This window comes from Pygocentrus nattereri, chromosome 5 (assembly GCF_015220715.1).
Source record: "Pygocentrus nattereri isolate fPygNat1 chromosome 5, fPygNat1.pri, whole genome shotgun sequence".
Classification (NCBI taxonomy): domain Eukaryota; kingdom Metazoa; phylum Chordata; class Actinopteri; order Characiformes; family Serrasalmidae; genus Pygocentrus; species Pygocentrus nattereri.
The window spans coordinates 31,295,035-31,317,264 of record NC_051215.1 but is presented as its reverse complement, the minus strand read 5'-3'; the positions used below and the strand labels follow the sequence as shown (position 1 = coordinate 31,317,264).

Here is a 22,230-nt window from a genome sequence, read left to right as displayed (position 1 = left end):
GATGTGCCTTAGCTAGCTACTTTGCATTAGTTGTCTTAAATTGAGTAGCACTGCAGGGGAGAACAGTGTGTTTTGTTCCACGCCAGAAAAGTGCTTCTGTACAGCTGAAAGTAAATGATGTTTCATAGTTTTGATCCCTGCTACTCATCTGTCTCTTTCAGCAACAGTCTCTGTAGCTCAGTGACAGCAGGAATCACATCCAGGGCTAATGGATTTGAATTTTCTATCTTATTGTAAGTGTTTTTGGTCCATTTTGAATTTCTTCTAAAGCCAAACATAGTGTGCGATTTTATAAATCCTGTCCCTTAGTGACAACTTTACACTGTGTTTAAATAGTTTTGCAAAGACTATTATGTATGAACAAAGAAAGCCTCCATTTTATATTCTCACACCCTATAAAACGCTCCGTCCGAATGACACGATACATGAAACGCAGCCTCTATAGACAGCTCTGTCTTCGGACAGTTAACAATAAACTGTGTCATTCACACATCTTACTCACCTGAATACTTTTTGTATGGCAAATTTCAACTTTATTGCCTCTGTTTAGCTGGTACATGCCCACACTTATTGGGGAAATGGTTTTGATTGTATTTGTGTGTTTTGAAAAATGTTTACTACCAGTCATTTGTTCATTAGTGCAGCAGTGTACACTAGGCTTACGTCACATGGTATCAGATTGGATGTTATTGGATGTTTGCATTTGTATGAATATGAGTAAATGAGCCCAGTATCGGGCCGATACCAGTATCAGTACTGATGTGTCACTAACACATACATATCTATACATATCTGTGCCTTTTGAGGTTCCACCCAGAGTTGTTAACTGACAGCTCTATTATGTATGATTCATCCAATAACATGACAAACAACATGACTCAAAGCTAAGGAGAGTAAGATCAGCACAGGATGTGTGATTAGACTCCACATCAGTTCTGGCCATGCTACATCTGCCTTCAGTCACATGCTTAACAATAGGGTGTTCTTGGCTATGCACTGACGTTCAGGCACTCATGTTTCCAGGTAGCACAGTGTAATATACGTATGGACTAATGGAGATACTAATATACATACTCACAAATACGTACAAAACCATTACATTATACAGTCCTGTTAAAACACAACAGTGCGGTTTTGTTGAATTGTATGTTTTCTTTGTCCTCATGTGCTGAAACAGAATAAGTACCTTAATAGTGATTTCAGTGTTCAAATACTCACACCTCAAATGGTTAACCGAGTACTCGAGTACTCATGCACATCCCTAGTCATACTTTTAACAAACCTGATTCATAACTGCCTTGCCTAAATCTGTAATTAACTGAATGATGTTGTGCTGACTGGTTGAACATTGATGACTAAGTTACCTGGTTCTTCACGATGGCATCCATATCACTCACAATGCTTGATTGAAGTGCCTAAATAAGGCGATGCTCAATAAATAATTACTGTTATGGCTGTTTGCTTTTATGATGGAGTGGGGAGGTGTGCAATTTGACAACAACGATGCCTCGTTTGCACAACAAATCGTCTCATGCCACGGCAATGCTGTGAGTCAGTGCGCGTACGCAGTCCAGGACTGTCCACTCACACCTAAGGAGCCTGCTCAAAACACAGACACATGGGTATACAGATAAAAACCATATCAAATACAACACAAAAGATTTTGCTTGGCTAGCTTGGCTAAAGACAAAAGTAAGACATATGGACTGTAGATGTACTATAAGGATCTGACAGTATTGTGCAGTCATTCCAAACTATGCAGAATGACATTTATGCTAGCTGAACTGCGATGAGGCATTCGATGAGGTGTTAGTGAAAAATTGTGGCTTAAAGATTGCACACACAATTTTTCTGTAAGTTTGCCTTTGAACTAATGAGAGAAGTGCGCAGTGCTCAGTTCAACGCCGCCCTCATGCTGCAGGGCGCCACAGTGAATCACACTGATCTGCTGCGTTTGTGCCGTGCTCCTGGAACAATACTTTGAACTCTCAGGTCCTTTTCCTCACCCAGCCATGCACAGGTTGCCCAGAATGCAGCGTCTAAATCCATATTTATGGAGTGGAGAGGGAAAATGAGCAGGGGGTGGCAGTGGGAGAGGAAGGTGGAGGTGGAGGGGGAAAGGGGGGACATATATACTCGAAAAAGTACAGAAGACAATTTGGCGCGGCATTTTGTTTTGCTCAGCCTGGCCGCTGTGCCAGGAGATGATTTGAGTGTTGGTTATTTTTCACAAGAGTATGTGATTGCACAAAAAAGTAGACGCTAAACAGAGGCAGATGGTGGCAGATGGGGGAGGTTGGAAGAAGGTGGCTGGGAAACCTGGAAATCTATACTGCCGTACTGGTGTAAAAATAACAGAGCACAGCCTGAGCCAGCGAGCCAAGTTCCAGAGATGCAAAGTAGAGGGGGATTAAAGAGAGAGGGAGAGAAAGAGAGAGTGGAAGATGAGTAGAAGAGGATTTATTTTTTTTCTTTTAGGGTTACAAAAGTGAAAATGGAGTAGTTTTACTAACTAAAACATTTTGGCCTCCACTGAATCTTTTCAAATGTGTGAAAGAGGGTAAAACAGTCACATTAGCTTTATGCTTTATTGTGCTTTATTAACATAACAGTTCTTTATTTTCTGAAGATTTTCCAACTGCCTTTGAGCTGTATCCTGCATGTTAATTATTTCTATTTTCTATACATATTTCTATATCAAAAATATGCTCATACCATCATTTGAGATTAAAGCAAATAGTTTTCTACAGCAAAATTTAGATTTGCAGCACACAACATCAATCCTGACTTAAATATTGAGCCTTGTGTGTATATACACAAAAAAACCTTCTGACCATTCATGTGAACATTTCTGACTTCTCAAAAAAAAAGCAATAAAATGTGTCCCAGGCAATATGGCATTTGTGTTAAATTACAAATATACTTTTCTAAGTGGGTTTAGTCAGTACATCTAAAACACTCAACAACTGTGTCATTAAAAATGCAAATTTCATCAACAACCTCAAGGACAACCAGCATAAGTGCAAAGTAAAAAGTAGCTGTTTAGATTTCAGCTCATATACCATGCTTTTTTTATTATTATTTTTTTAATTTTTTGTGTCACACCGTGATATCAGTGTCTTATCAGTATAGGCAGATGTTTGCATAAAAAATATCAGCATCAGACAGATGATTAGACTCCAATTTTTCAAAACTGATATTTGATATTGTAATTATTGTATTGTGACACTGGGTTACTAAGCCAAAGTATCTTCATTTTCATTTTACTGTATGTGTAACCCTACAGAATAAATACATCTCTTATATGCTAATTCAGTAGATTTAGTTTTATTTCTACATTTTATAAATGTTTGTGGCAGCATCGGTAGAAATGTATATGAAAAATTGAATATTTTCATTGGAGCACAGTTCTCATATCAGTTCATCCCTTTTCGTTTTTATTTTTCCTCGTTCCTTTTTTAAAGTTCACTGATGCATTGTTGTTTTGCTGGTGCTGGATTGTTCAGAACCCATAGAAAAATCTTGTGATATACATTTAAGTAATGAAAAAAATAAAAAGTTTCATGATGCTATTTTTTCCCATATCCCCCATTCTTAATAGCCAAACACTGAATAGGCGTTTTCTGTTTGTATACAGGTTGTAGTGTAGTGGTGTTGCGTACACTCTTACATGGTGTGTGTACGTGCGTGTGTACATGTGTACGTGTGTGTGCGCATGAGTGAGATCGTTGGCCGGCCAAGATGGGATAAGCTGATGGAGGCTGTGTGTTCCACTGCCCTGCTGGGGAGCTGTGCTGGTGGAGCCGCAGGCTCTCTGTCCGCTCCCTCTGCAGCCGGCCTTGCCAAGGGCCCGGTCCTGGGCACAGCAGCCGTGCCACATGGCCGTCCGAGCGGGGGCCTATTCCACCTCCTCCCCGCCTGCGGCTCTGGAACAGGGGGGACCCCAACTGGCTCTGTGTGTATTAATCGCATCCCTGCCTGCAGCCGAGCTGCTCACACACTCTCTCAGGACAAACAGCCCTGTCCCTCCTTACACACACGCGCAACATACACACAACAGTGTTAGGGTTACTTTAGAATGTATTGTGGTAGAGACAACTGATTACCTGTTCAATTGTAATCTGTAACCAAATCCAAAGGATTACTATAGTAAAGTAATGTAACCTGAATACTTTCTGTTGCGTTTGGATTACTTGTCTTTTTAAAGTTATATAGTTAAATGAGGACAAGAGAAAAATAATTGTAACAAGACTGTTGTGTTGACTTTAACTCAACACAAGGTAAACAGGACATCTGCTGTGTTTTATGAAGCTAAATTATATATTACAGGTGACTTCTTTTCTCTGCTTTATACCAAAGTCAAAAGGTCAGTCTTCTTTTGAGACCCCTCATCAACAGTAAATATAGAGTCCATTCTGAAAAATCTGTCCTTCATTTGTGTTTTATCTGCTAAAATGCCTGTTTTGTCTCAGAATGCTTCATATTCTTGCATTGTGCTTAGACTTTGCCTCGTTGTTTGAAATGCAGTTTCTTTATTGTGGCTTATCAGCTCTCAGCAGTTTTACCAGCCCACACAAGTCACAATGCCCTACAAGTTTAAAATGGCATTCATTTCATGCAAAACTAAGTGGGTGCTGATTGTTTTACTTTTAAATAATGATAAAATGGGAAATTCATCATTATTTGTAACTAAAAGCTTGTTTTTGAAAATGAACTTTACCAATGGTGAGACTTTTACTTTTATCCTCCTGTTCCTCTTTTATTCTTCTTAATTAGCAGTCAGGCATTGTGTACAACTAGGGTAGATGTATTGATTTATAAATCTTTGAGAAAACGCTGCAGATCTTAGTTCTGCCATTAAAAATAAAATGCTTCTTCAAATTTCTGTAGATTGGCCAAATAAGACGGTGAACTGCTTCTTGTGAGGGTGATTGTTCTTCTTGAGATTTCTCTGATAGTGGCCACTCCAGCCCCTTCCCAAAATGAAAAACGACATGACTTATGAGACATTCCAAACCACAAATTTGAACAAAATATGTTTGAATGTAATCCTGTAATCACCTTATATTTATAATGTGCTCGTAATCTGATTACTGTCTTTAGTAACTGTAACAGAATAGATACCTTTTTTGTATCCTGATTACGTAACGCTATACATATGTTATATGTATTCTGTTTCTGCCCAACCCCAGCATAGATAAAACACATGTTTATATTTATACACTTAGCAAACACTCTTACCACAAATGATTTACAACTCTAAGCAAATATGCATTTGGGTGTCTTGCCCAAGGACTCCTATTGATATAGCAGTAACTTTCCTGCAGAAACTAACCTACAGTCTTAGGTATCTTACAGGTACTTAGGTTACTCAAAAAAAGTAATCACAAATGACTTATTACTTCTCTCAAACTGTAATGGGACTACTTTGCTCATTACTTTGTAGAAAAGGTAATCTTTTTAGAGACGTCTACAGGAAAATTCAGTATTAAACCATTTTAAAAGCCCATCATTATCCCTGACTTTCCCGTAGCACACAAATGCAAATTACATACTACATACATACATACTAAATTACATCACTGTAACGCATAACCTTATACCACGTTACGCCCAGCCCGCCACCGTCAACTATGCATGCGTCACTGTTGTTAATCGAACTGACTTGCCTGACCTCCCCTCTTTCACAGTCCAATGTGCTACTGAAGCGCAAGCAAGAAGAATTTGGATTTAGCAACGGCACATATGCTCACACACACAAAACCACGTGTAGGACCTGTATCCCTGTACAGAGTGTCTGTTCAGTGTTTGGCAAGAAAGTCATCTATGAGTCTGAAATGTTCATAGCTGCAGATGATACATCTAGCTGTGTGTGAGACTTTGAATAATGCTGTGAGGGCAGTGTGAACAGTCCACCTGCTCTCTGCAGCCTCTGCTTCACTCTGTGATCTGATTTGTAAGGGCTGGTTTCAGCTACAGCTGCTTCTAAAGGCTAATAATGGGAATTTTACTGTACAATCAGCTCTTTATCTTATATAATGCATTTAATGTTTTGTAACATGCACATTGATCAGCTTTTTGTCTGGAGCTTTCATGTGTTACTGAACTGGGTGGGTCTGATTGGGCAATATATTGTGAGCAGTTATTTGCAATGAAATAATGTCATTAATGACACAATCTGTTTTCCAGAATGCAGAAACTTAGTTTTATATACACACATTTTATTTATTTACCCCCCCCCCTCTTTCTTTAATAAAAAAACAACAATTTGGCTAGATTTACATCTGTATAGGTCTCTCCTACAAAAATACTACTTAGTATTTTTACTGAGAATATTGTAAAGATATGAACTGAATATTTCGACATTCTACAGTTTGTGGCGAAACTAAAGAACTGAAGAAATGTCAGTTTTGATGAAGTTTTGTGCATAATTACTGTTGGAGTATTGAGCTGTGTTTTTGTCAGATGTTGCCCAGAAGGCTGTGGCTCCACATTTGCCTGCCAGAGCACACGAACACGTCCTGCTCCCCTAATCAGCCTGCCAGAGACGGAGGCCGATGTTGACTTGCATAGGTCTACCTGCTCTTAAAGATCAGAGAAGAGACATCATTATCACTCGACTCGCAGCATATGCTTAACTGGCTCACGGCCAGCCAGTCTTGTCATTAGTCAGACATATTAATCACGAAGCTCCCTCTGAAGAGCAGCCTCTCTGTCCTATGCCTGCCTCTGCCACCCGAACCCAACTGGGGGGGAGGGGGTGCATAAAGTGCTTCCTGAGCACAGCTTTGATCCAGTGGTGTGGAGTTTTGGGCTATTGCAGTAAGGCTTCAGGTAGCCAGAGTGTTTGGACAGAGTGACCGTTGACCCGAGCCGCTCCCACAGTCGATAATTCAGCTGCTTTTATCAGTGAGCGATTTTGGGCTCATTCAGAGTTAAGCATGGCTCTGTGAAGTGCTGCCACCCATACCTACAGCTTTCTGCCACTGTCCAGTCATTAACAATAATCACTCAGCTCTGCATGTGGTGGATCAGATTTGCTCTAATAACCAAATGATGGGCCTTGTCAGAATACAGGTTTTCAGTGTGATGTGTAATGTGGAGAGGCAGTTTTTTCGACTGTCTGCATCTTACTCTGAGACATTTGTCCCACAGTCTGTGAAAATGTAGCCTTGTGGCTAATGCATAGTGTTTGTGCATTTTTATACTTTGCATCCTCTTAAAGGATTGGTTTGGCAAAATGTCCACAATTTCCCACTTACCCCAGATGTAGGCAATCAGCCAAGACATGTTTGATGTCCAGATTTTGCTTTTTTTTTTTTTTGTCACTGGAGTTACAAGGCTAATGTTGGTAACAAACACAAGAAATCGATAGTCCCCCAATTTTTTTCTGTAAATATGTCCCCAAAACCTTTATCAAAATACATCCATGTCTTCATTAAGGTCTTGCAGATTCATGGATGTGTTGTAAGACACACTATGACTTTAAGATTAAGTGACCCCCCCCATCCATGAAGTGAAACATCACACACACGCTAGTGAGCGCACACACTAGGGGCAGTGAGCACACTTGGCCAGAACGGTGAGCAGCCCAATCTGCAGCGCCCAGGGAGCAGTTGGGGGTGGGGTGGCTTGCTCAAGGACACCTCAGTCATGTAGTCAGCACTGGGGATCGAACCAGCGACCTTTCGGTCACAGGGCCGGTTCCCTAACCTCCAGTCCATGACTGCCCCTAAAGGGTGAAGACTTACTATGAACTATAAAATGTACAAAACATGACTGTGCGGCTGAACACTATGGCCAGGTATTTTAGACAGCAGTGTTATGCCGAATTCAGCCTCCCTCGCAGAATCTGAATCCCTCTTGTGTGCACCCATCATGCGGACACTTGGATGCTATATTACATTAGAGATTCCTGTTGTTTCTGTTTTTAAATGTATGTCTTCAGTACAAAAAATCAAGATGAAACAGTTTATAAAAGTCTATAAAAAGAAACAACAGTAATGAACATAACCTATGTTTACATCATGCATGCAATAGGGAGGCAGACTTTGACACAGTACCCATATTGTCTAAAATTGCTGCCCACAGTGCCCAGTTACACGGTGAAGTTTTGTTCATGTTTGTACATAGTGCATCATATTGTGCCCTAAACTATATCGACAAGACCCGGATGTGGTTTGGGAGAATTTGGGAGACTGTTGACTTCTAGTGTTTGTTAGTTACAACAGTCTTGTAGCTCCAGTTCTAAACTGAAGTGGAAAACTGTGTTGGATTCCAAGCCATTCCTTTAATCAGAAACACCTCACCTGCACTTCCTCACTGGCCACAATATCAGCTACACCCAACTTGCAGGCCCATAATGTAAATGGACTGTAGCTCTGTAGATCTATTGTCATTTTTCAGCTACCATATACTCCGTCAGTCAGTTTCTGACCACAGAACTGCTGTTGACCAGATAGTTCTGGGTCACAATGACACTGACATGGTAGTGGCATGGTAGTGTGTGTGGTGCTGGTACGAGTGTATCAGATACAGTGGTGTTGCTGGAGTTTTTGCATGTCAGTGTCACTGCTGTGTTGATAATAAATCACCATCCAAAAATGACTTTGTGGTCCAAAACTGACCATTGATAAAATGCTGGAGGATGACGACCACAAACTGCACACCCTCAGATGGGCTACAGTAGAAAGGTAGGAGAGAAATAAAGCAAAGTTAGAAGAAAAGTTCAGTGGAAGGAACAGACTGAAAATGTGTAACGTAACAGAATGCTACAGTATCTTGCTTATGTGACTGAACATTGTGTGTGTGTGTGTGTGTGTTTGTCTCATCAGGTGCTGGAAGATAACGATTATGGCCGTGCAGTAGACTGGTGGGGTCTGGGAGTGGTGATGTATGAGATGATGTGTGGCAGGTTGCCCTTCTACAATCAGGATCATGAGAAGCTGTTTGAGCTGATCCTCATGGAAGACATCAAGTTCCCCAGAACGCTCTCAGCTGATGCAAAGTCTCTACTGTCAGGACTGCTTATCAAAGACCCCAACAAGAGGTACAAACTCAAAAATCTGCTCCACCCACCTGCATTCAATCTCATGTATCCTCTTTTACACTGTAACATGAATGTGAACTGAACATGTATGCAGTGATGAGGAACCAATTACTGTGCTATGGAATCTCTGTGGAAAGCTAAACTTGACGGCAACATATTTTTAAGTCACAATAATTTGATTTGACACTGTAAGCCAACATGAAAAGATTTACTCTGCATTCCAAACCCTCCCTACAGGCTCAGATGTCTGTCTGTTATATATTCTGTACGTTTTACAGTACTGTGCAAAAGTCAGAGACCACTCTTTATGTATTTCCACTGAAAGCAGCTTTTATTTTCAAAGGTTTTATTTTCAAGAGACATTTCAGAGGGAGATATACGATATTCCACTTACCTATGAAAAGAGAAATTCAAAGGAAGATACGTTTCATAGAAAATAAAATAACCATACACCATAAAAGATAAAGAAACCATGGAACTCCTAACAATCGTGCAAGACATAGTGGACTTATGAATGCTATGGGTCTGAAGGATGTGTAAATGTCAAGAAAGCTTTATTGAAAAAATTGACAAAAAAGAAGAAATTTTACACAAAAAGCTGCTGGTGCTCTCAGAACAATGGACCGTCCACCCCAGACTCCAGACCTCAGCATCAATGAATGTGTTTGGGATGACTTGGATTGTGAAAAGCAGAAAATGTAACCAACTTCTAAGACTTTGGAGCTGTGGAAAAATATCCTTAAAGATTTCCTTGAAAAACTGAAAACAAGTCTTCCTAAAAGAATGGAAGCTGTAATAAAGGCAAAGTGTAGACACAGTAAATCTCTGACTTTTGCATATTACTGTACATTTAAAATAAATGCTGTTATTTCTAAATATATTCTTTTTCTTTGAAAAAGCCAGCAGACATCCTTTTTTAAGTCTGTTTTTTATCTCTTCTTTTGTGATAGACTTGGCGGAGGTCCAGATGATGCTAAAGAAATAATGCGACACAGTTTCTTTGTTGCGATCGACTGGCAAGACCTTTATGATAAAAAGGTAAAGTCAACTGAGGTTTTGAAGATAACTTCACTGTTGTAAATAAACCTTGTGTCTCCAAAATGGTAATTTTACAAGAGAAGGAAAAAGCTTTAATGCATGATACTACAGTAGTTTTTTTTTCTTTTTTCTTTTTACCCACAATGTAAAGACAACTGCATTTTCTGATGGTGTAAAGTAGAGATGAAGTTTTGATGTAACTGCAAGTAATATGATTCTGTCCATCACTCTCTTTCAAAGTTACTTCACAGTGTTAAAGTTGAGAGTTTTTATGTTCCGTTAGTCATCCTTACACTTTCATTATTTTTCCTACACAGCACTTTTATTTATCTGAATTAATGGTGCTTTGTTAGGCACACTGGATCTGTATTCACCCCTTATTCAACCCCCCACCCCCAAAAAGCCCAAAAAAAGCCCAAAAAACATATCATCCCTCAAAGGCACAAAGAACACAATGACTGGCAGAGCAGGTGCTCTGTAAAACTCAAAGGTGTAAGATTGAGCCCTCCAGCTTGCCATACTGCACGCAGTGTTACAACTGCACAAAACAGGTGTTCTCTGTTTTTCATCGCTCTCCTGTTCTCGCACTTCCTTCCTCAGCTGATACCTCCCTTCAAGCCTCAGGTGTCGTCAGAGACGGATACCAGATATTTTGACGAGGAATTCACGGCACAGACGATTACAATAACTCCCCCTGAAAAATGTGAGTGTGCCATTGACATTGTTATCCTCTCACACAAACAAGCTCACCCTCCATTCTCTCCCCCTTCATTGACACATGCAGGCCACCAGGACAGAAGTTCTACTTAGACTTGGAAACAAGTTGATGCGGCTGTTTTGGTGCTAGAAGATTAATGTGGGTGTTATTTTCTCACATGCTTACAGCTTTATGGCCATGTGATGGTATGTGGGTGGTGCTGTAGTCCTGCAGTCACATTCTACACCCACATGTTGCAACATCACTGATCATATAGGCTACAATTTTCATTAAAATTGAAAAAAAAAATTGTTACTTACTTAAATGAGATTTCATTCACAGCCCAGTTTGATTAAATTCTCTGCAAAGAAGACTTTAATTACTTGTTGTCTACAACATATTACTTGAGAAAAATTATAATCACTTACAGTTATGTTGCTGCCACATTTATTAGTACTTAATTCTGTATGATGAGAAATGTCATATTTTCATCCAAAGCTGCTAAACCTCTCATAAATCTGATTATGGAATGCAAGGCATTTGGCTGTATGCTGTGTCTGTTTCATGAACACCTTGTTGAAGATGTCATCCAGCGGTCTCTCTCTCTCTCTCTCTCTCTCTCTCTCTCTCTCTCTCCTGTACAGTTGATGAAGATGGAATGGACTGTATGGATAACGAGCGACGGCCGCACTTCCCTCAGTTTTCTTACTCGGCCAGCGGGAGAGAGTGAAGCCCCCCCACCCCCCACAGCCAGCACTGCCTCATCCTCATCACGCTTTACCACTGGAACGGACTACTACTACGTCTTCTGCTTCTACCCAGTCAGACTTAGCCTAAACAAAGCTCCCCTCCTTCATGGGGACTCCTTCATCGCTCTCTAGCCAGGCCGAGGAAACCAGGGACATGGTTGAGTTTTAGGGTAATGGGAATTTTTTTGCACGTCAGACTGGCTCGAGGTCTGGCCCGCTTAAACAATGTCCCGGGCAGCTTCAGCCTCTTGGGCTGGCTGCCGGGGAGGAAGAACTGTGCGGTTTGTTTACTTTTTTGTTTTCTTTTGTGTGTGCTTGTTTTGTTTTTTGTTTATTTAGATGTTTAAATGCCTCCTTCAGTGGGAGCAAAAAGCACTGAATATGCGTTACACCTTTCCATTTCAGCATTTCAGTTAAGAGAACAAGCGTGGCTTGAGATTCACATGAGTGTTAGTATTTTACTGGCTGCATTGAATTTGCTTCTGATATTAAGTACAACAGAATGTCCCTGCTCTGCTGTTGTGTCAAGTCTAAAACTGCCATGAACGGTACTCTCAGGCTACACAGGTCACGTCTGTGCTCAACTCAGTAAACAGGATTAGCTTTATTCCAGCTCCTCGCTCAACCAGGGAAGGCCATTAATGCCACCCACTGCAGCTCTCTCTGTTTCTCTGTCTGAATTTCTCTGTTTCTTTAGGTCTCTCGCTCCTCTCTCTCTCTTTTTCTCGCTCAGACACTTTGGCACAGTTCAGGATCTGTGGTAACATTTCACTGTGGCATTGGTGGGGCATTCTTCACGTTCTTAGCTGAAATAATCCTGTGAATCTGAGCCATGCAGCATCACCTCTTGATAGGTTTAGGGGATGCGTTCTGCTTTAGGTACGCTTACATATCGCGGTTGTCGGAAGAAAACCTCATATCTCCAAAATGGCAACTTTACAGAAGGAAAAAACCTACTTTACTTTTAATGTAAGTCAATGGAACCAGATTTTTTTTTCCTTTTAGGTCATTTATTTTAGTCCATTCATCATGAAATTTACACACAGTGTAAAAGACAACCGGCATTTTCAGATTGTCACAAACTGAAAAACGTCAAAAATGGAGATACAAGGTTTTCTTACAACAGCAGCGATATTCCGAATAGAGAAGCCTTGAGTTGAAACAGTCTGATCAGTGATATATATGACCATCACTTTCTTCCATTTGCTTACATATGGAATGCTTCCTATTCCACTGGTCATTCCCTTAGATGGATCTTCTGTCATTCCACTTGGTTAAATTATAGTGATTACTGTCGATAAATCTGGGGAGGTTTGACAGTGTTGCTTAACAGTGACACTGGGCACTTGGTCAAGCTACCCTTGCTCCACAATTCGCAGTTAACTACTAAGAGCACTCCGGCAATCAGTAATAACAGAGAAACATACATTCATGACTTCAGTGCACTGAAGCATTTTCTTCTATGTAGTCAATAATGCTACCACTGTGGCTCAGTAAAGCCAGCATTAGCTGATGGAGCGCTGATGCCCCGTTATGTTGTTTGACAGTAGGAAATATGCTTAAATAAATGTCTTCTATTTATTTTTTTCTGTTCTTTGTTTGTCCTTGTTGTAAAGAGTGTTGTCAAGAGGTTCCTTATTGGACAAAAATGCACCTACACATGGCTTAAGAATGTAAATTGGGCCTTTTGCTTTATTTTGTTTTCTTTTTTGATGAGGTTTTTGTGTCTTTTTTAAATGGGGGGAAACAGTTTGTGAGGGTCCTATTCACACCATTGTAGCATTGCTTCTGCTTCTTTTCTCCATCGTCCCTTTCTGCATAGCGAGCTGTTCTGACATATAAAGGGCTGCACAACCTGGTCCTCTCGGCAGCAGACACAAAGCCACTGCTATGCTCTGGCAGTGGGGAAAGTGTGGCTTTCACTAGCGTATGTAAATACAAGAGCATGGCGCTCAGCAGCTCTGTCTAGTGAGACTTAACAATGTGTTTTCTTCTGGCAATTTCCCACGGCTGGCCAAGGCACTGCTCATTCTGGCCTTTTCCATTGCTTTCTCTAATGGGCAGTTCACTTAAAGCGAGCTGGACAGTATTATGTAAGGTGAAGAGTTGGATTTGGAGTCTTGTTAGAATGTGTTCCATTTGTTTTAGTGACCATGATAAAAGCCTACGCTTTTATGCTTGTTTTGGTGTGTTTAGTCTCGTAGTAGCTGATTTCCTTTTCAGATTTCTTTAGATTTCATGTGGTCCAGTCTAGTCATTGAGGTTGGATCATTCATCCAATCAGAGGCAGATCAGTGAACAGCGAGTGCACTGGTAGAAAATGCCCCCATTAAATGTTTATTTGAATATTGAGCAGTTATGGTACGTACATCTACTGGTTTGGACCTGACTGTGAAGACACTCAGATGATGCTTGATTTATAAATAAATGGGCCAGAGATCACAAAGAGAAGAGTGTTGTTGTGCTTATGTTAGAGTTACTTAATGTCAGTACAGGGTTCCACAGTGAAGGTCAGATGTTTACCATGTCTGAAGTGTTCTGTGTCTGAATCCTCTGAATGTGGTATGTTACTTCAAGCCTAAAGCAATACTCCAGTGCTTTTCCACCTTCAGTCTCTATCTGCTGTTAGGATTTTCAAAGCAGATTGAGGGAAAGTCAAATAGCTGATGTATGTTCCAACTTCATGGCCTGTCCACTGAAGCCAGACACTGTCTTTGGTTTATTCTTAATTTAAATTATTTAAACATAAAAAACAAACAATGAAACATCCTGGCTATGCCTCAAACTATTAGCAGTCTTTTGGCTCCTTCATGACGCATCTGGCGCATACAGTACTATGCAAAAGACCACTCTTCAAATATTTCATTTCCAGTCAAAATGGTCATTAACTACGTTGTTCATTTTTCAGGGTTAGGGGACAAAACCAAAACAGAAAACCTGTACTTAAGAGAACAGCTTAACAACTAAATAAGAGTTTTCAGTATCTGTTGTTTCCACTCGGTCTTTCTTAGAGCTTCCATTCTTTTCAAGAGAAAGAAATCTGCAGGGATATTTTTCCACACCTCTAAAGTTCAGTCTTAGAAGTTGGTTGAATTTTCTGCTCCTCATGATCCAAATAATCCCAAACACATTCACATGATGATGTGTTCTGGACTCTGGGTGGACATGTCATTGTTGTTCTAAGAACACCAGCAGCTTCTGTGTTTGCTTGGCAAACTGCTCTTTTTTGTCTTTGTTTTTCTTTTCTCAGTAACGGCTTCCTGAAAGCTACACATCCTTTCAGACTCACAGTGCTGTTGTCTTGATGGACAGGGACGTGTGGATCTTGATTTTCTCCTCTATCTCAGAAGAGACAAAGCTGAAAGATGAAAGCTTTAAGTATTCTTAATTTGATGGGGACAGTTTTGGTGGTCCACCAGTTCTTATATGACTGTTAGGAGTCCCATTTTCTGTGACTTTTAATCATTTTATAAACTTCAGTTTATAAAAAAACTTTTTTTCACTTATTTTTCTGTGACTTTTCCAAGTGGAGTATATCTTATTTTCTCAGAAATATCTCCTAAAAACAAATGCCTTGATGGCTGTTTTCACTGTAAATTGAATAAACAAAGAGTGGTCTCTGACTTTGAGTTGTACTGTAATTTCAATACAGCCTGTTCTGTAAAAGAGCAGAAACATTTTGGTCAGTGGTTGTTCTGTATCCATGGTAATCGAGTCTATGCTACTGTTGTGGCAAATAGAAAATACATTAAAGAACACTGGAGTATTCCTTTAGTGGTATCGGGCAATAAAACCTACCCCTTTTTAACTCCAGAGATGGCTGTTGTGGCTCCAGCTTATGGTAGTCATGCTGGTTTCCAAAGACTGAGTCTGTATGTAGTAGATCTCATAGTGAAGTCTGAGATGTCAGTTGAGTTTATATAGGGAGGATGTCAGTGTATGTAGTTGTTAAGTTTAAACTGGGCTTGGTTTAGCTCCCCCAGTTTGAATGAAGAGCAGTATTGTTTGACGTCCCATATAAAAATGCAATATATTGGAAAGTGTGACAAAATATTGCGATATATTCAGTTTTCCTGTGGGATCACAGGAGATGTTGTGGGTTTCTGTGGGGGAATGAGTGGATGCTCTGTCAGAGTCGTGTGGTATAATGATGTGAATGGTGTTGATGGTGTTGTGTTTATGTGGAGAGGAAGAGTAAGTCGGTATGTTCTGAACATGGTAGTTTCTCTGTATTATAGTGTAGCAGATGTGGATGCAGGGTGTACTGTATGTATGGGGATTCTAGCAGCAGGACTGTTATAGCTGAATGATGAATGGTAAAGAGATGTGTTTAGAAAAGGTGTTGCTTTCATGGTTCGAGAAAGAATGTCGCATAAGAGAGAATGCTTGAATTTGAGTCGAAGCAAAAAATGTACAGCACTGACTGTGAACGGAAGAGACGCCCAGCTCACTGTTTTCTGTGACGTTAAACTCATGCTGATAAGGAGCTGATAAAACTGTGGTACTGCAGGCACAAAGCTTCTGTCTTCCAACTCATTTCTGCTTTCTGTAGATTGAACTTTTATTTCTTTTGAAAAAAAAAAAATCATTAAACTCTCAGCTGTGGCGTGAATGACGAAGATCCATACTGTTGTTTAAAATGCTTACTCTTTATTTGAATGATTATGTCAAGGTGTTATTTTATCCTGTCAGCTATGTTTTGTTCAAATTCAAACATGTCAAACATGATGATTTTAAAGGGCCCATATTATGGAAAACCAAATTTCCATTACTTCTCTGAACTAGGTATTAATATCTACACATTGTCAACGTTGTAACAGTTTCTACAGTCCATATATGGAAACTAAGCTAAGCAAATACCAGCTTATTGTAATATATCCACCCATACAGCCAACAACACTTTGGCCCCGCCCCGTCATATTGAAGTTCTAGGGAGTGTTCTAGGGAGTGCTTTTTGAAAGTGGCTCAGCACAGGGCAGCCAATCAGAACAGAGCTCATTTACATATATCAGTTAAAAGCACAGTAACAAAAACAGGAAAATTATGGGGGGAAAAATTACTGGTACATAACATCACACAAATATTGTAAGTGGACCACAAGGGAAAATAAAATGGTAAAAAAGTAAACAATATGGGCCCTTTAAGTTTTTTTTTTTTTTTTTTTGGGGGGGGGGGGGGGGGGGGGGGATAAATCTGCCTATTTTCCACTGTTTATTTGGATCACTTGTGCTCTACCTGACTTTATGATGCATTGCCTCATTGGGATTGACTCCTACTGTGACACTGTTCCTTCATAAGAATATGCACATGTGGAGTCTGATGATTCAGACTCCTCCTGAAAGAAAAGAGAAGCAGAGACAGGAGTGACGCTATGTGTCGGTACCTTGCATGTGAAGGACATACCTGATAATACAGTACACTCTTATTTAAACAGAGAAAGGACCTTTTGCCACTGAGGGCCAAAAAAAAAAATCATACACACTTTTTTAAAATTCCATAGTCGCAAAACTTTGAAATATGTATAGCTGCACTTTCATGCCCATTGCCCTTTTTCTATAGTTCAGATATGAAATGAGGTCCCTGCTTTAAAAAGAAGGAAAAAAAAGTACTTGAAAGCACACATTCCCTGCCCACGCTGTTTCTTTTTGTAATAATGTAATTTTGCTTTGTAAAGTGTAATGGTGTGAATGTGGTGAGACGCTGCCAGGAGACACAAAAAAAAACCAAACAAACAAAAAAAAAAGGGTTCGCTTCGGTGACATTCAGACAGGCCGACTTTTCCCCTCCCTCCTTCTGAGCGCTTTCTACAGCTTTCTGAGAAAAGTTGGACTGGACCAATGACACCACCTCAACAGTTACTGTCAAAAACATACTCAACTCGCTGAATAAAGCAAACTAAAGAAGCCGTGCTCAAACATGGAAACCCAGTGTAAAGATTACAGTGCAAGCTCTGAATCTTGCGCCTCTGGCCTCAAACAGAAGGTTCAAGTGGGCTCCTCCATCTCTGTGGGTGATGGAGGAATGAACAAATGCGAGGGAGAAACTTCCCCACACAGACACCTGGCAGACACCAGGCCATCTGAGCAAATGGGTTCCATTCTTACTTACTGCAGGGTCTATAACAAATATTTTACACCTCAACGTACTCTTTGCTGCTACTGTTTGTACTGTCTACAACAGACTTTCTCCTGGTAGTGTATTATGAACAAGCATGAACTGTAAAGTATTTATTTAAAAACAAAACCGACAAAACCTGAAAAAAAAAATAGAATCAATAACTTGTAATTAATTTTACGTCCATGTAGCTTTAGAGTTTGTGACACTTCTTGACCTTGCTAGCTCTGTCATTCGATCCATGTTAAGATCTAGTCACGTGGTTAAGAATTTTATGCAGAAGGGACTTGACCCCAAAAAAGCAAAACAAAGGACTGTATTACCGGTTGTCATATTTAATGACTAAAAGAGAACGTTTATTTCCTTGAATCTGTGGCTCACAGGGATGTGAGAATGCTGATTTGCGAGAACTTGTTTTTGTACACTGAACATCCTTAGTATTTTTACATGTAAATGTATATGATAGGGATGCACATTATTTTCCTTCTTACAGACTGCTTAAATAAAGCACTACGTCAATCTGCCTTCTGGGTGGTTCTGTTTTGTTCTGATTCAGTTTGATTTAAATACCACTGTCATTCTGTTGTACTGCTACAGTCAAGGTACAGGTAGACTGTGTATATAAGAAGAATATATAAATCATTTATTGACAACTAGAAAACAGTACGAATGTTTACAAACCATAAAAATACAAAGCCTACTAAATTAAGTATAAAAATCAGCACCATCAAAATGATCAGACCACAAGTCAATCTGCTGCAGTAAGAAACAGTTCATGGTGCTCATGGAAGTAATTTACCGAATCCTTGTGCAGCATCCAGGGAGTGCAGAAGGTGTGATGAACGTGTGCGTTTGTGTCGGTGACGAGGAGCCAGTATTGCTGCTGTGCGCCCAGCATGAATGGTGATGTCATTCGGACCCCTGCAGCCATCACACGCACAAACTCGCACTAATTCACCCACTTTATACTTGTAGCAAAATGTTGATGATTTATCAGATCGAACGGGCAGCGACGGCAGACTGTTCGTGATCAGATGAACTCCAAAGGCGGGAGAGAGAGAGAGAGAGAGAGAGAGAGAGAGAGAGAGAGCCACCCTCACACTGTTGGAAAATCTTCTCTCCTCTCGGCTGGTAACTGAAGAAACAGGAAGAAATACAAACAGTTCCGTTCATACCCGTGTTTAGACAGTGTGACAGAATGAGCAGCTCATACTGCAAAGTGAAGGGAGTGTGTGCTTTTACTGCTACGCCTGCAAACTTTGCTCTGCTTTAAAATTTTTTAATTTAGAACATTTTCTTTTCTCATGCACATTAGCACTTGGCCAAATTAAGGCCGAACAATAGACACACTTTTCAGATTTATGGGTAAGTAAGACCTGTACTGTTTTCTCTTTCACTGTAATCATTAAAACTCAAATGACGACGTCACTTCAGCATTTCAGTTCACATCAAATCAAAAGTTATCAGCGTTGATGAAAACTTAGCTCCACCCACACTCTGCACGACCATGCTGTGTCATATATCACTAAAGCTTTTTTCCTAGACTATACAAATATGCCCGTTTCCTTTTACCTAACAGGAGTGTTCAGTCAAATGAAGTATGTTTTCTTATCTCTCATCCTTTGCTGGGTACTGAGGTCCTTCATTAAACCTCAGCTTTTAGCATCCCTGCATTCATGAAACCCTATTCACAACACTATTCTGAAGGATATTACAGAAGGATTTCCAAATATATTGCTCACAGCTGGATTTAGGATTATATACTATAAAATGACCAGAAATATGTTCTATAACAGCAGTGTATTGTCTTTTCTTGATTGAACAATAAAGCAATGAGATTTGTAAAATTCTTCCTCTGCAGCGAGGGTTCATAAAAAAAATAACATTTTAATTCTAACATCATCCCAACACCAGAAAAATATGCAAATGTATTCCTATTTAAGTAGATAAACATTTTTGCATATCTAAATGCAATTATTTGCAAAGCTTCCAATACAAAAATACCTGATGTATGAATATCAGTTATTAACTGGCTGTTATATAATGATTTGTTTGTGATGAGTATAAAAATGTGTTTAAAAAGTCTTCTGTAGTGACACACTTTAAGGAATTCTAAGCATTTGTCAGCCTGATCTCTCTGTTGAAACCTCTCAACGAAGTGAAACGTATAATGGGAGCCAAGAGCCAGGGGCTGAGACATTGTCCCCTTGTTTTCTATTATAAAAGTACTTTGAGTGAAGGTTGACTGTTTTTCCTTAGTACAGGAAACGTCCTGTGCATGGTATCTGATCACATGCTACAGGTGTGCCAGACCGAGATAAGGCTCAAATCTCCGGACTGTTCCTTCAACCACGTGGATCTCTAAAGTCGAAGACAACCAGAGCTCCTCATTTTCCTCTTTGCTCATCTGTTTTATCTGATGTTTTCTACTACTAAACCACACAAAACGCTCCATTCTCTTCTTCGCAGAAGCAGTTTAAACTCTTCCAAGGAGTCGTTCCACTGAGCATGTGGATGTTCTTAAAGAAAAGCTCGGACGGAGAGCTGGAGACGCAAACTCTCTCCTCCTCTCGTCTCCTAACAAAACAACAGCATGGCAGTATTAACGGAGCCGTGAGTGCGGGCGCTTTGTGGAGAGGCGCTCCGTTTGCCATAATCTCCTACGGATGTCAGCGTGCGGCTAGTCACTGTCTGTTGCTGACGCGCCTCTAGCAGCAATCTGGATGAGCATCTGTGGGCGCCTAGTCTTGCGTGATGTGCAGCCATGGCTACCAGCTGCTGTGCTGCTTGTGCTCTCTCTCTCTCTCTCTCTCTCTCTCTCTCTCTCTCTATTTCAGCTGACATGGAAGTAGTTTAAACCTGCTATGAGCACAGTTGGATTTAAACAACACCATTTGCAAATGAAACTTGCATCGACTTCATTTTCAGAAACTGAAGCTGCTAAAAGCCAGAAAACATCCAGTGCCTTCCAAATTATAATAATGAAAACTGAGGAGAAACGTTTAGAATAAGAAGCATAATAATAAGAATAAGAAGTATCCTAAATACTAATAATTCACATCTAAAGTGGTGAAAACCCTCACAGTCGTCTATACAGTTCCGGTGTCATAAAACAATAGTGATATTTTTTTAACTGATAACTGAAAGACACATATGCTTTAATATACACAACGCTAATTAATACACATGCTTAATGTTTACACTGCTGTGTAAGGTTTACTACAAGCATAACAGATCAAAACAGCCCATCTAAAGCACTTTCATGCACATCAGGCTTATAAGTCATTCCTTCAGTATGAAGTATCGGTGCTCAGCATTTACTATAACAATGCAAACTTAATTACTGTCTGATATTGTGCTAATAAGATGGCTGAAAAACACCATAATATAATATTGAGTTTCAGTAATGCCGCCCAGCACTAGACTACCATATGACATTCAGCACCATGGAGAGTTCCTACAACAGGCCTGTGGGTGGGAAGTTATCAGTTTCTCTAAGCGCACCAACTGCCGCTAAACTGTTCCTGTAGATTTGATCATGGGTTCCTCAAAAAAAAAAAAATCCAACTCCCACATGTCAGTGCTGTACAGAATGTGCTGTTGAGAGATATTTCACCAATAAAGACCATTTTTGGTTTCATTCTAAACTGTTAAAGAATACTCACACTGAATATTAACAAAAATAATTTGTTTGGTCGATGTTTGATGAATATATTCCTTTCTGTCAGCTTATCAATAAGTAAAGTTATGTCCCACAGCCTTTGTACTAAAACCTGTCTCCTCTGCCGGGGGAAATTACTCCTCTTTTTGACCAGGGGTCTTACTTTTCTCTGGGCAATGTTTTTCAAAAGGGTCTTGGAGATTTCCTGTTTATCATGTGACTTAAAAGGGAATTACATGGGTTTTTTTTTAATTTCTGTATAATTCAATTGTTCAAATCTAAAAAAAAATTCTGAATGACTTGAGATTGTGTTTTGTAGAGAATGTACTGTACTGACTTTTCATTCATTCCTTTTTATTTCAGTGCTGGTGACAAAAATCAGAGGTCAAAATACCCACAAAAAGATTTTATTTACTATCCAAAACCACCCGTGAATTTGAATGCCCTGTGTCTCTGCAATGAATATGTTAATGAAAAATTTAAAATGTGTTCTAGGCCAAATTCTTGTCTCAGAACTATCTGAAAACAACATCTCCAGCATAAGGCAGCCTATTCATAACCATTTCCACGTAATACCTTTCTGTCAGGGAGCTTTAAGAGGCATTAAACTCTTCAGACGTCTGGTTCCTATCACCACCACTATGAACAATTCTGACTCTGGAAGTTTCTCTGGAATGGATCAATTTCACATCAAATCAATTTGAGTGAGGATTCAATTATGGAGAAATTATTAAATGTTAGTGGAATTCCCCTTTAATTGCTTTCATCTCCTTTTAACAGGGTAATGTAGTTGTGGCACATATTGTTACATAAGTGTATGATTATTACTACTTAAGGGAAATAATGCAAATGTTTTTACTATTAACAATCATTATCATCATCATCATGACCATTATTATTATTATTATTATTATTATTATTT

The 22,230-nt window shown here is 39.7% G+C and overlaps 2 protein-coding genes across 5 annotated transcripts in view; one reads left to right on the top strand and one right to left on the bottom strand.

Annotated features, from left to right (window-relative positions):
• akt3a (v-akt murine thymoma viral oncogene homolog 3a) overlaps nt 1-15,936 on the top strand; it is a 127,101-nt gene extending 111,165 nt beyond the window's left edge. The window contains exons 11-14 of the mRNA XM_017690554.2: nt 8,835-9,049; nt 10,000-10,087; nt 10,688-10,790; nt 11,429-15,936. Of these exons, the coding sequence (XP_017546043.1) occupies nt 8,835-9,049; nt 10,000-10,087; nt 10,688-10,790; nt 11,429-11,514 (492 nt within the window). The 3' untranslated portion in view covers nt 11,515-15,936. The remainder of the gene's footprint in view (nt 1-8,834; nt 9,050-9,999; nt 10,088-10,687; nt 10,791-11,428) is intronic.
• Nucleotides 1-22,230, bottom strand: part of sdccag8 (SHH signaling and ciliogenesis regulator sdccag8) — a 92,472-nt gene that overhangs the window by 6,404 nt on the left and 63,838 nt on the right. For 3 of the 4 annotated variants that reach the window (XM_017690557.2, XM_037538769.1, XM_017690558.2), the window contains one exon: nt 18,266-18,782. The exons of the other annotated variant lie outside the window; for it this stretch is intronic. In XM_017690557.2, coding sequence (XP_017546046.2) covers nt 18,744-18,782 — 39 coding nt within the window. In that variant the 3' untranslated portion in view covers nt 18,266-18,743. Of the gene's footprint in view, nt 1-18,265; nt 18,783-22,230 lie in introns of those variants that run through there. 4 annotated transcript variants of the gene reach the window in all.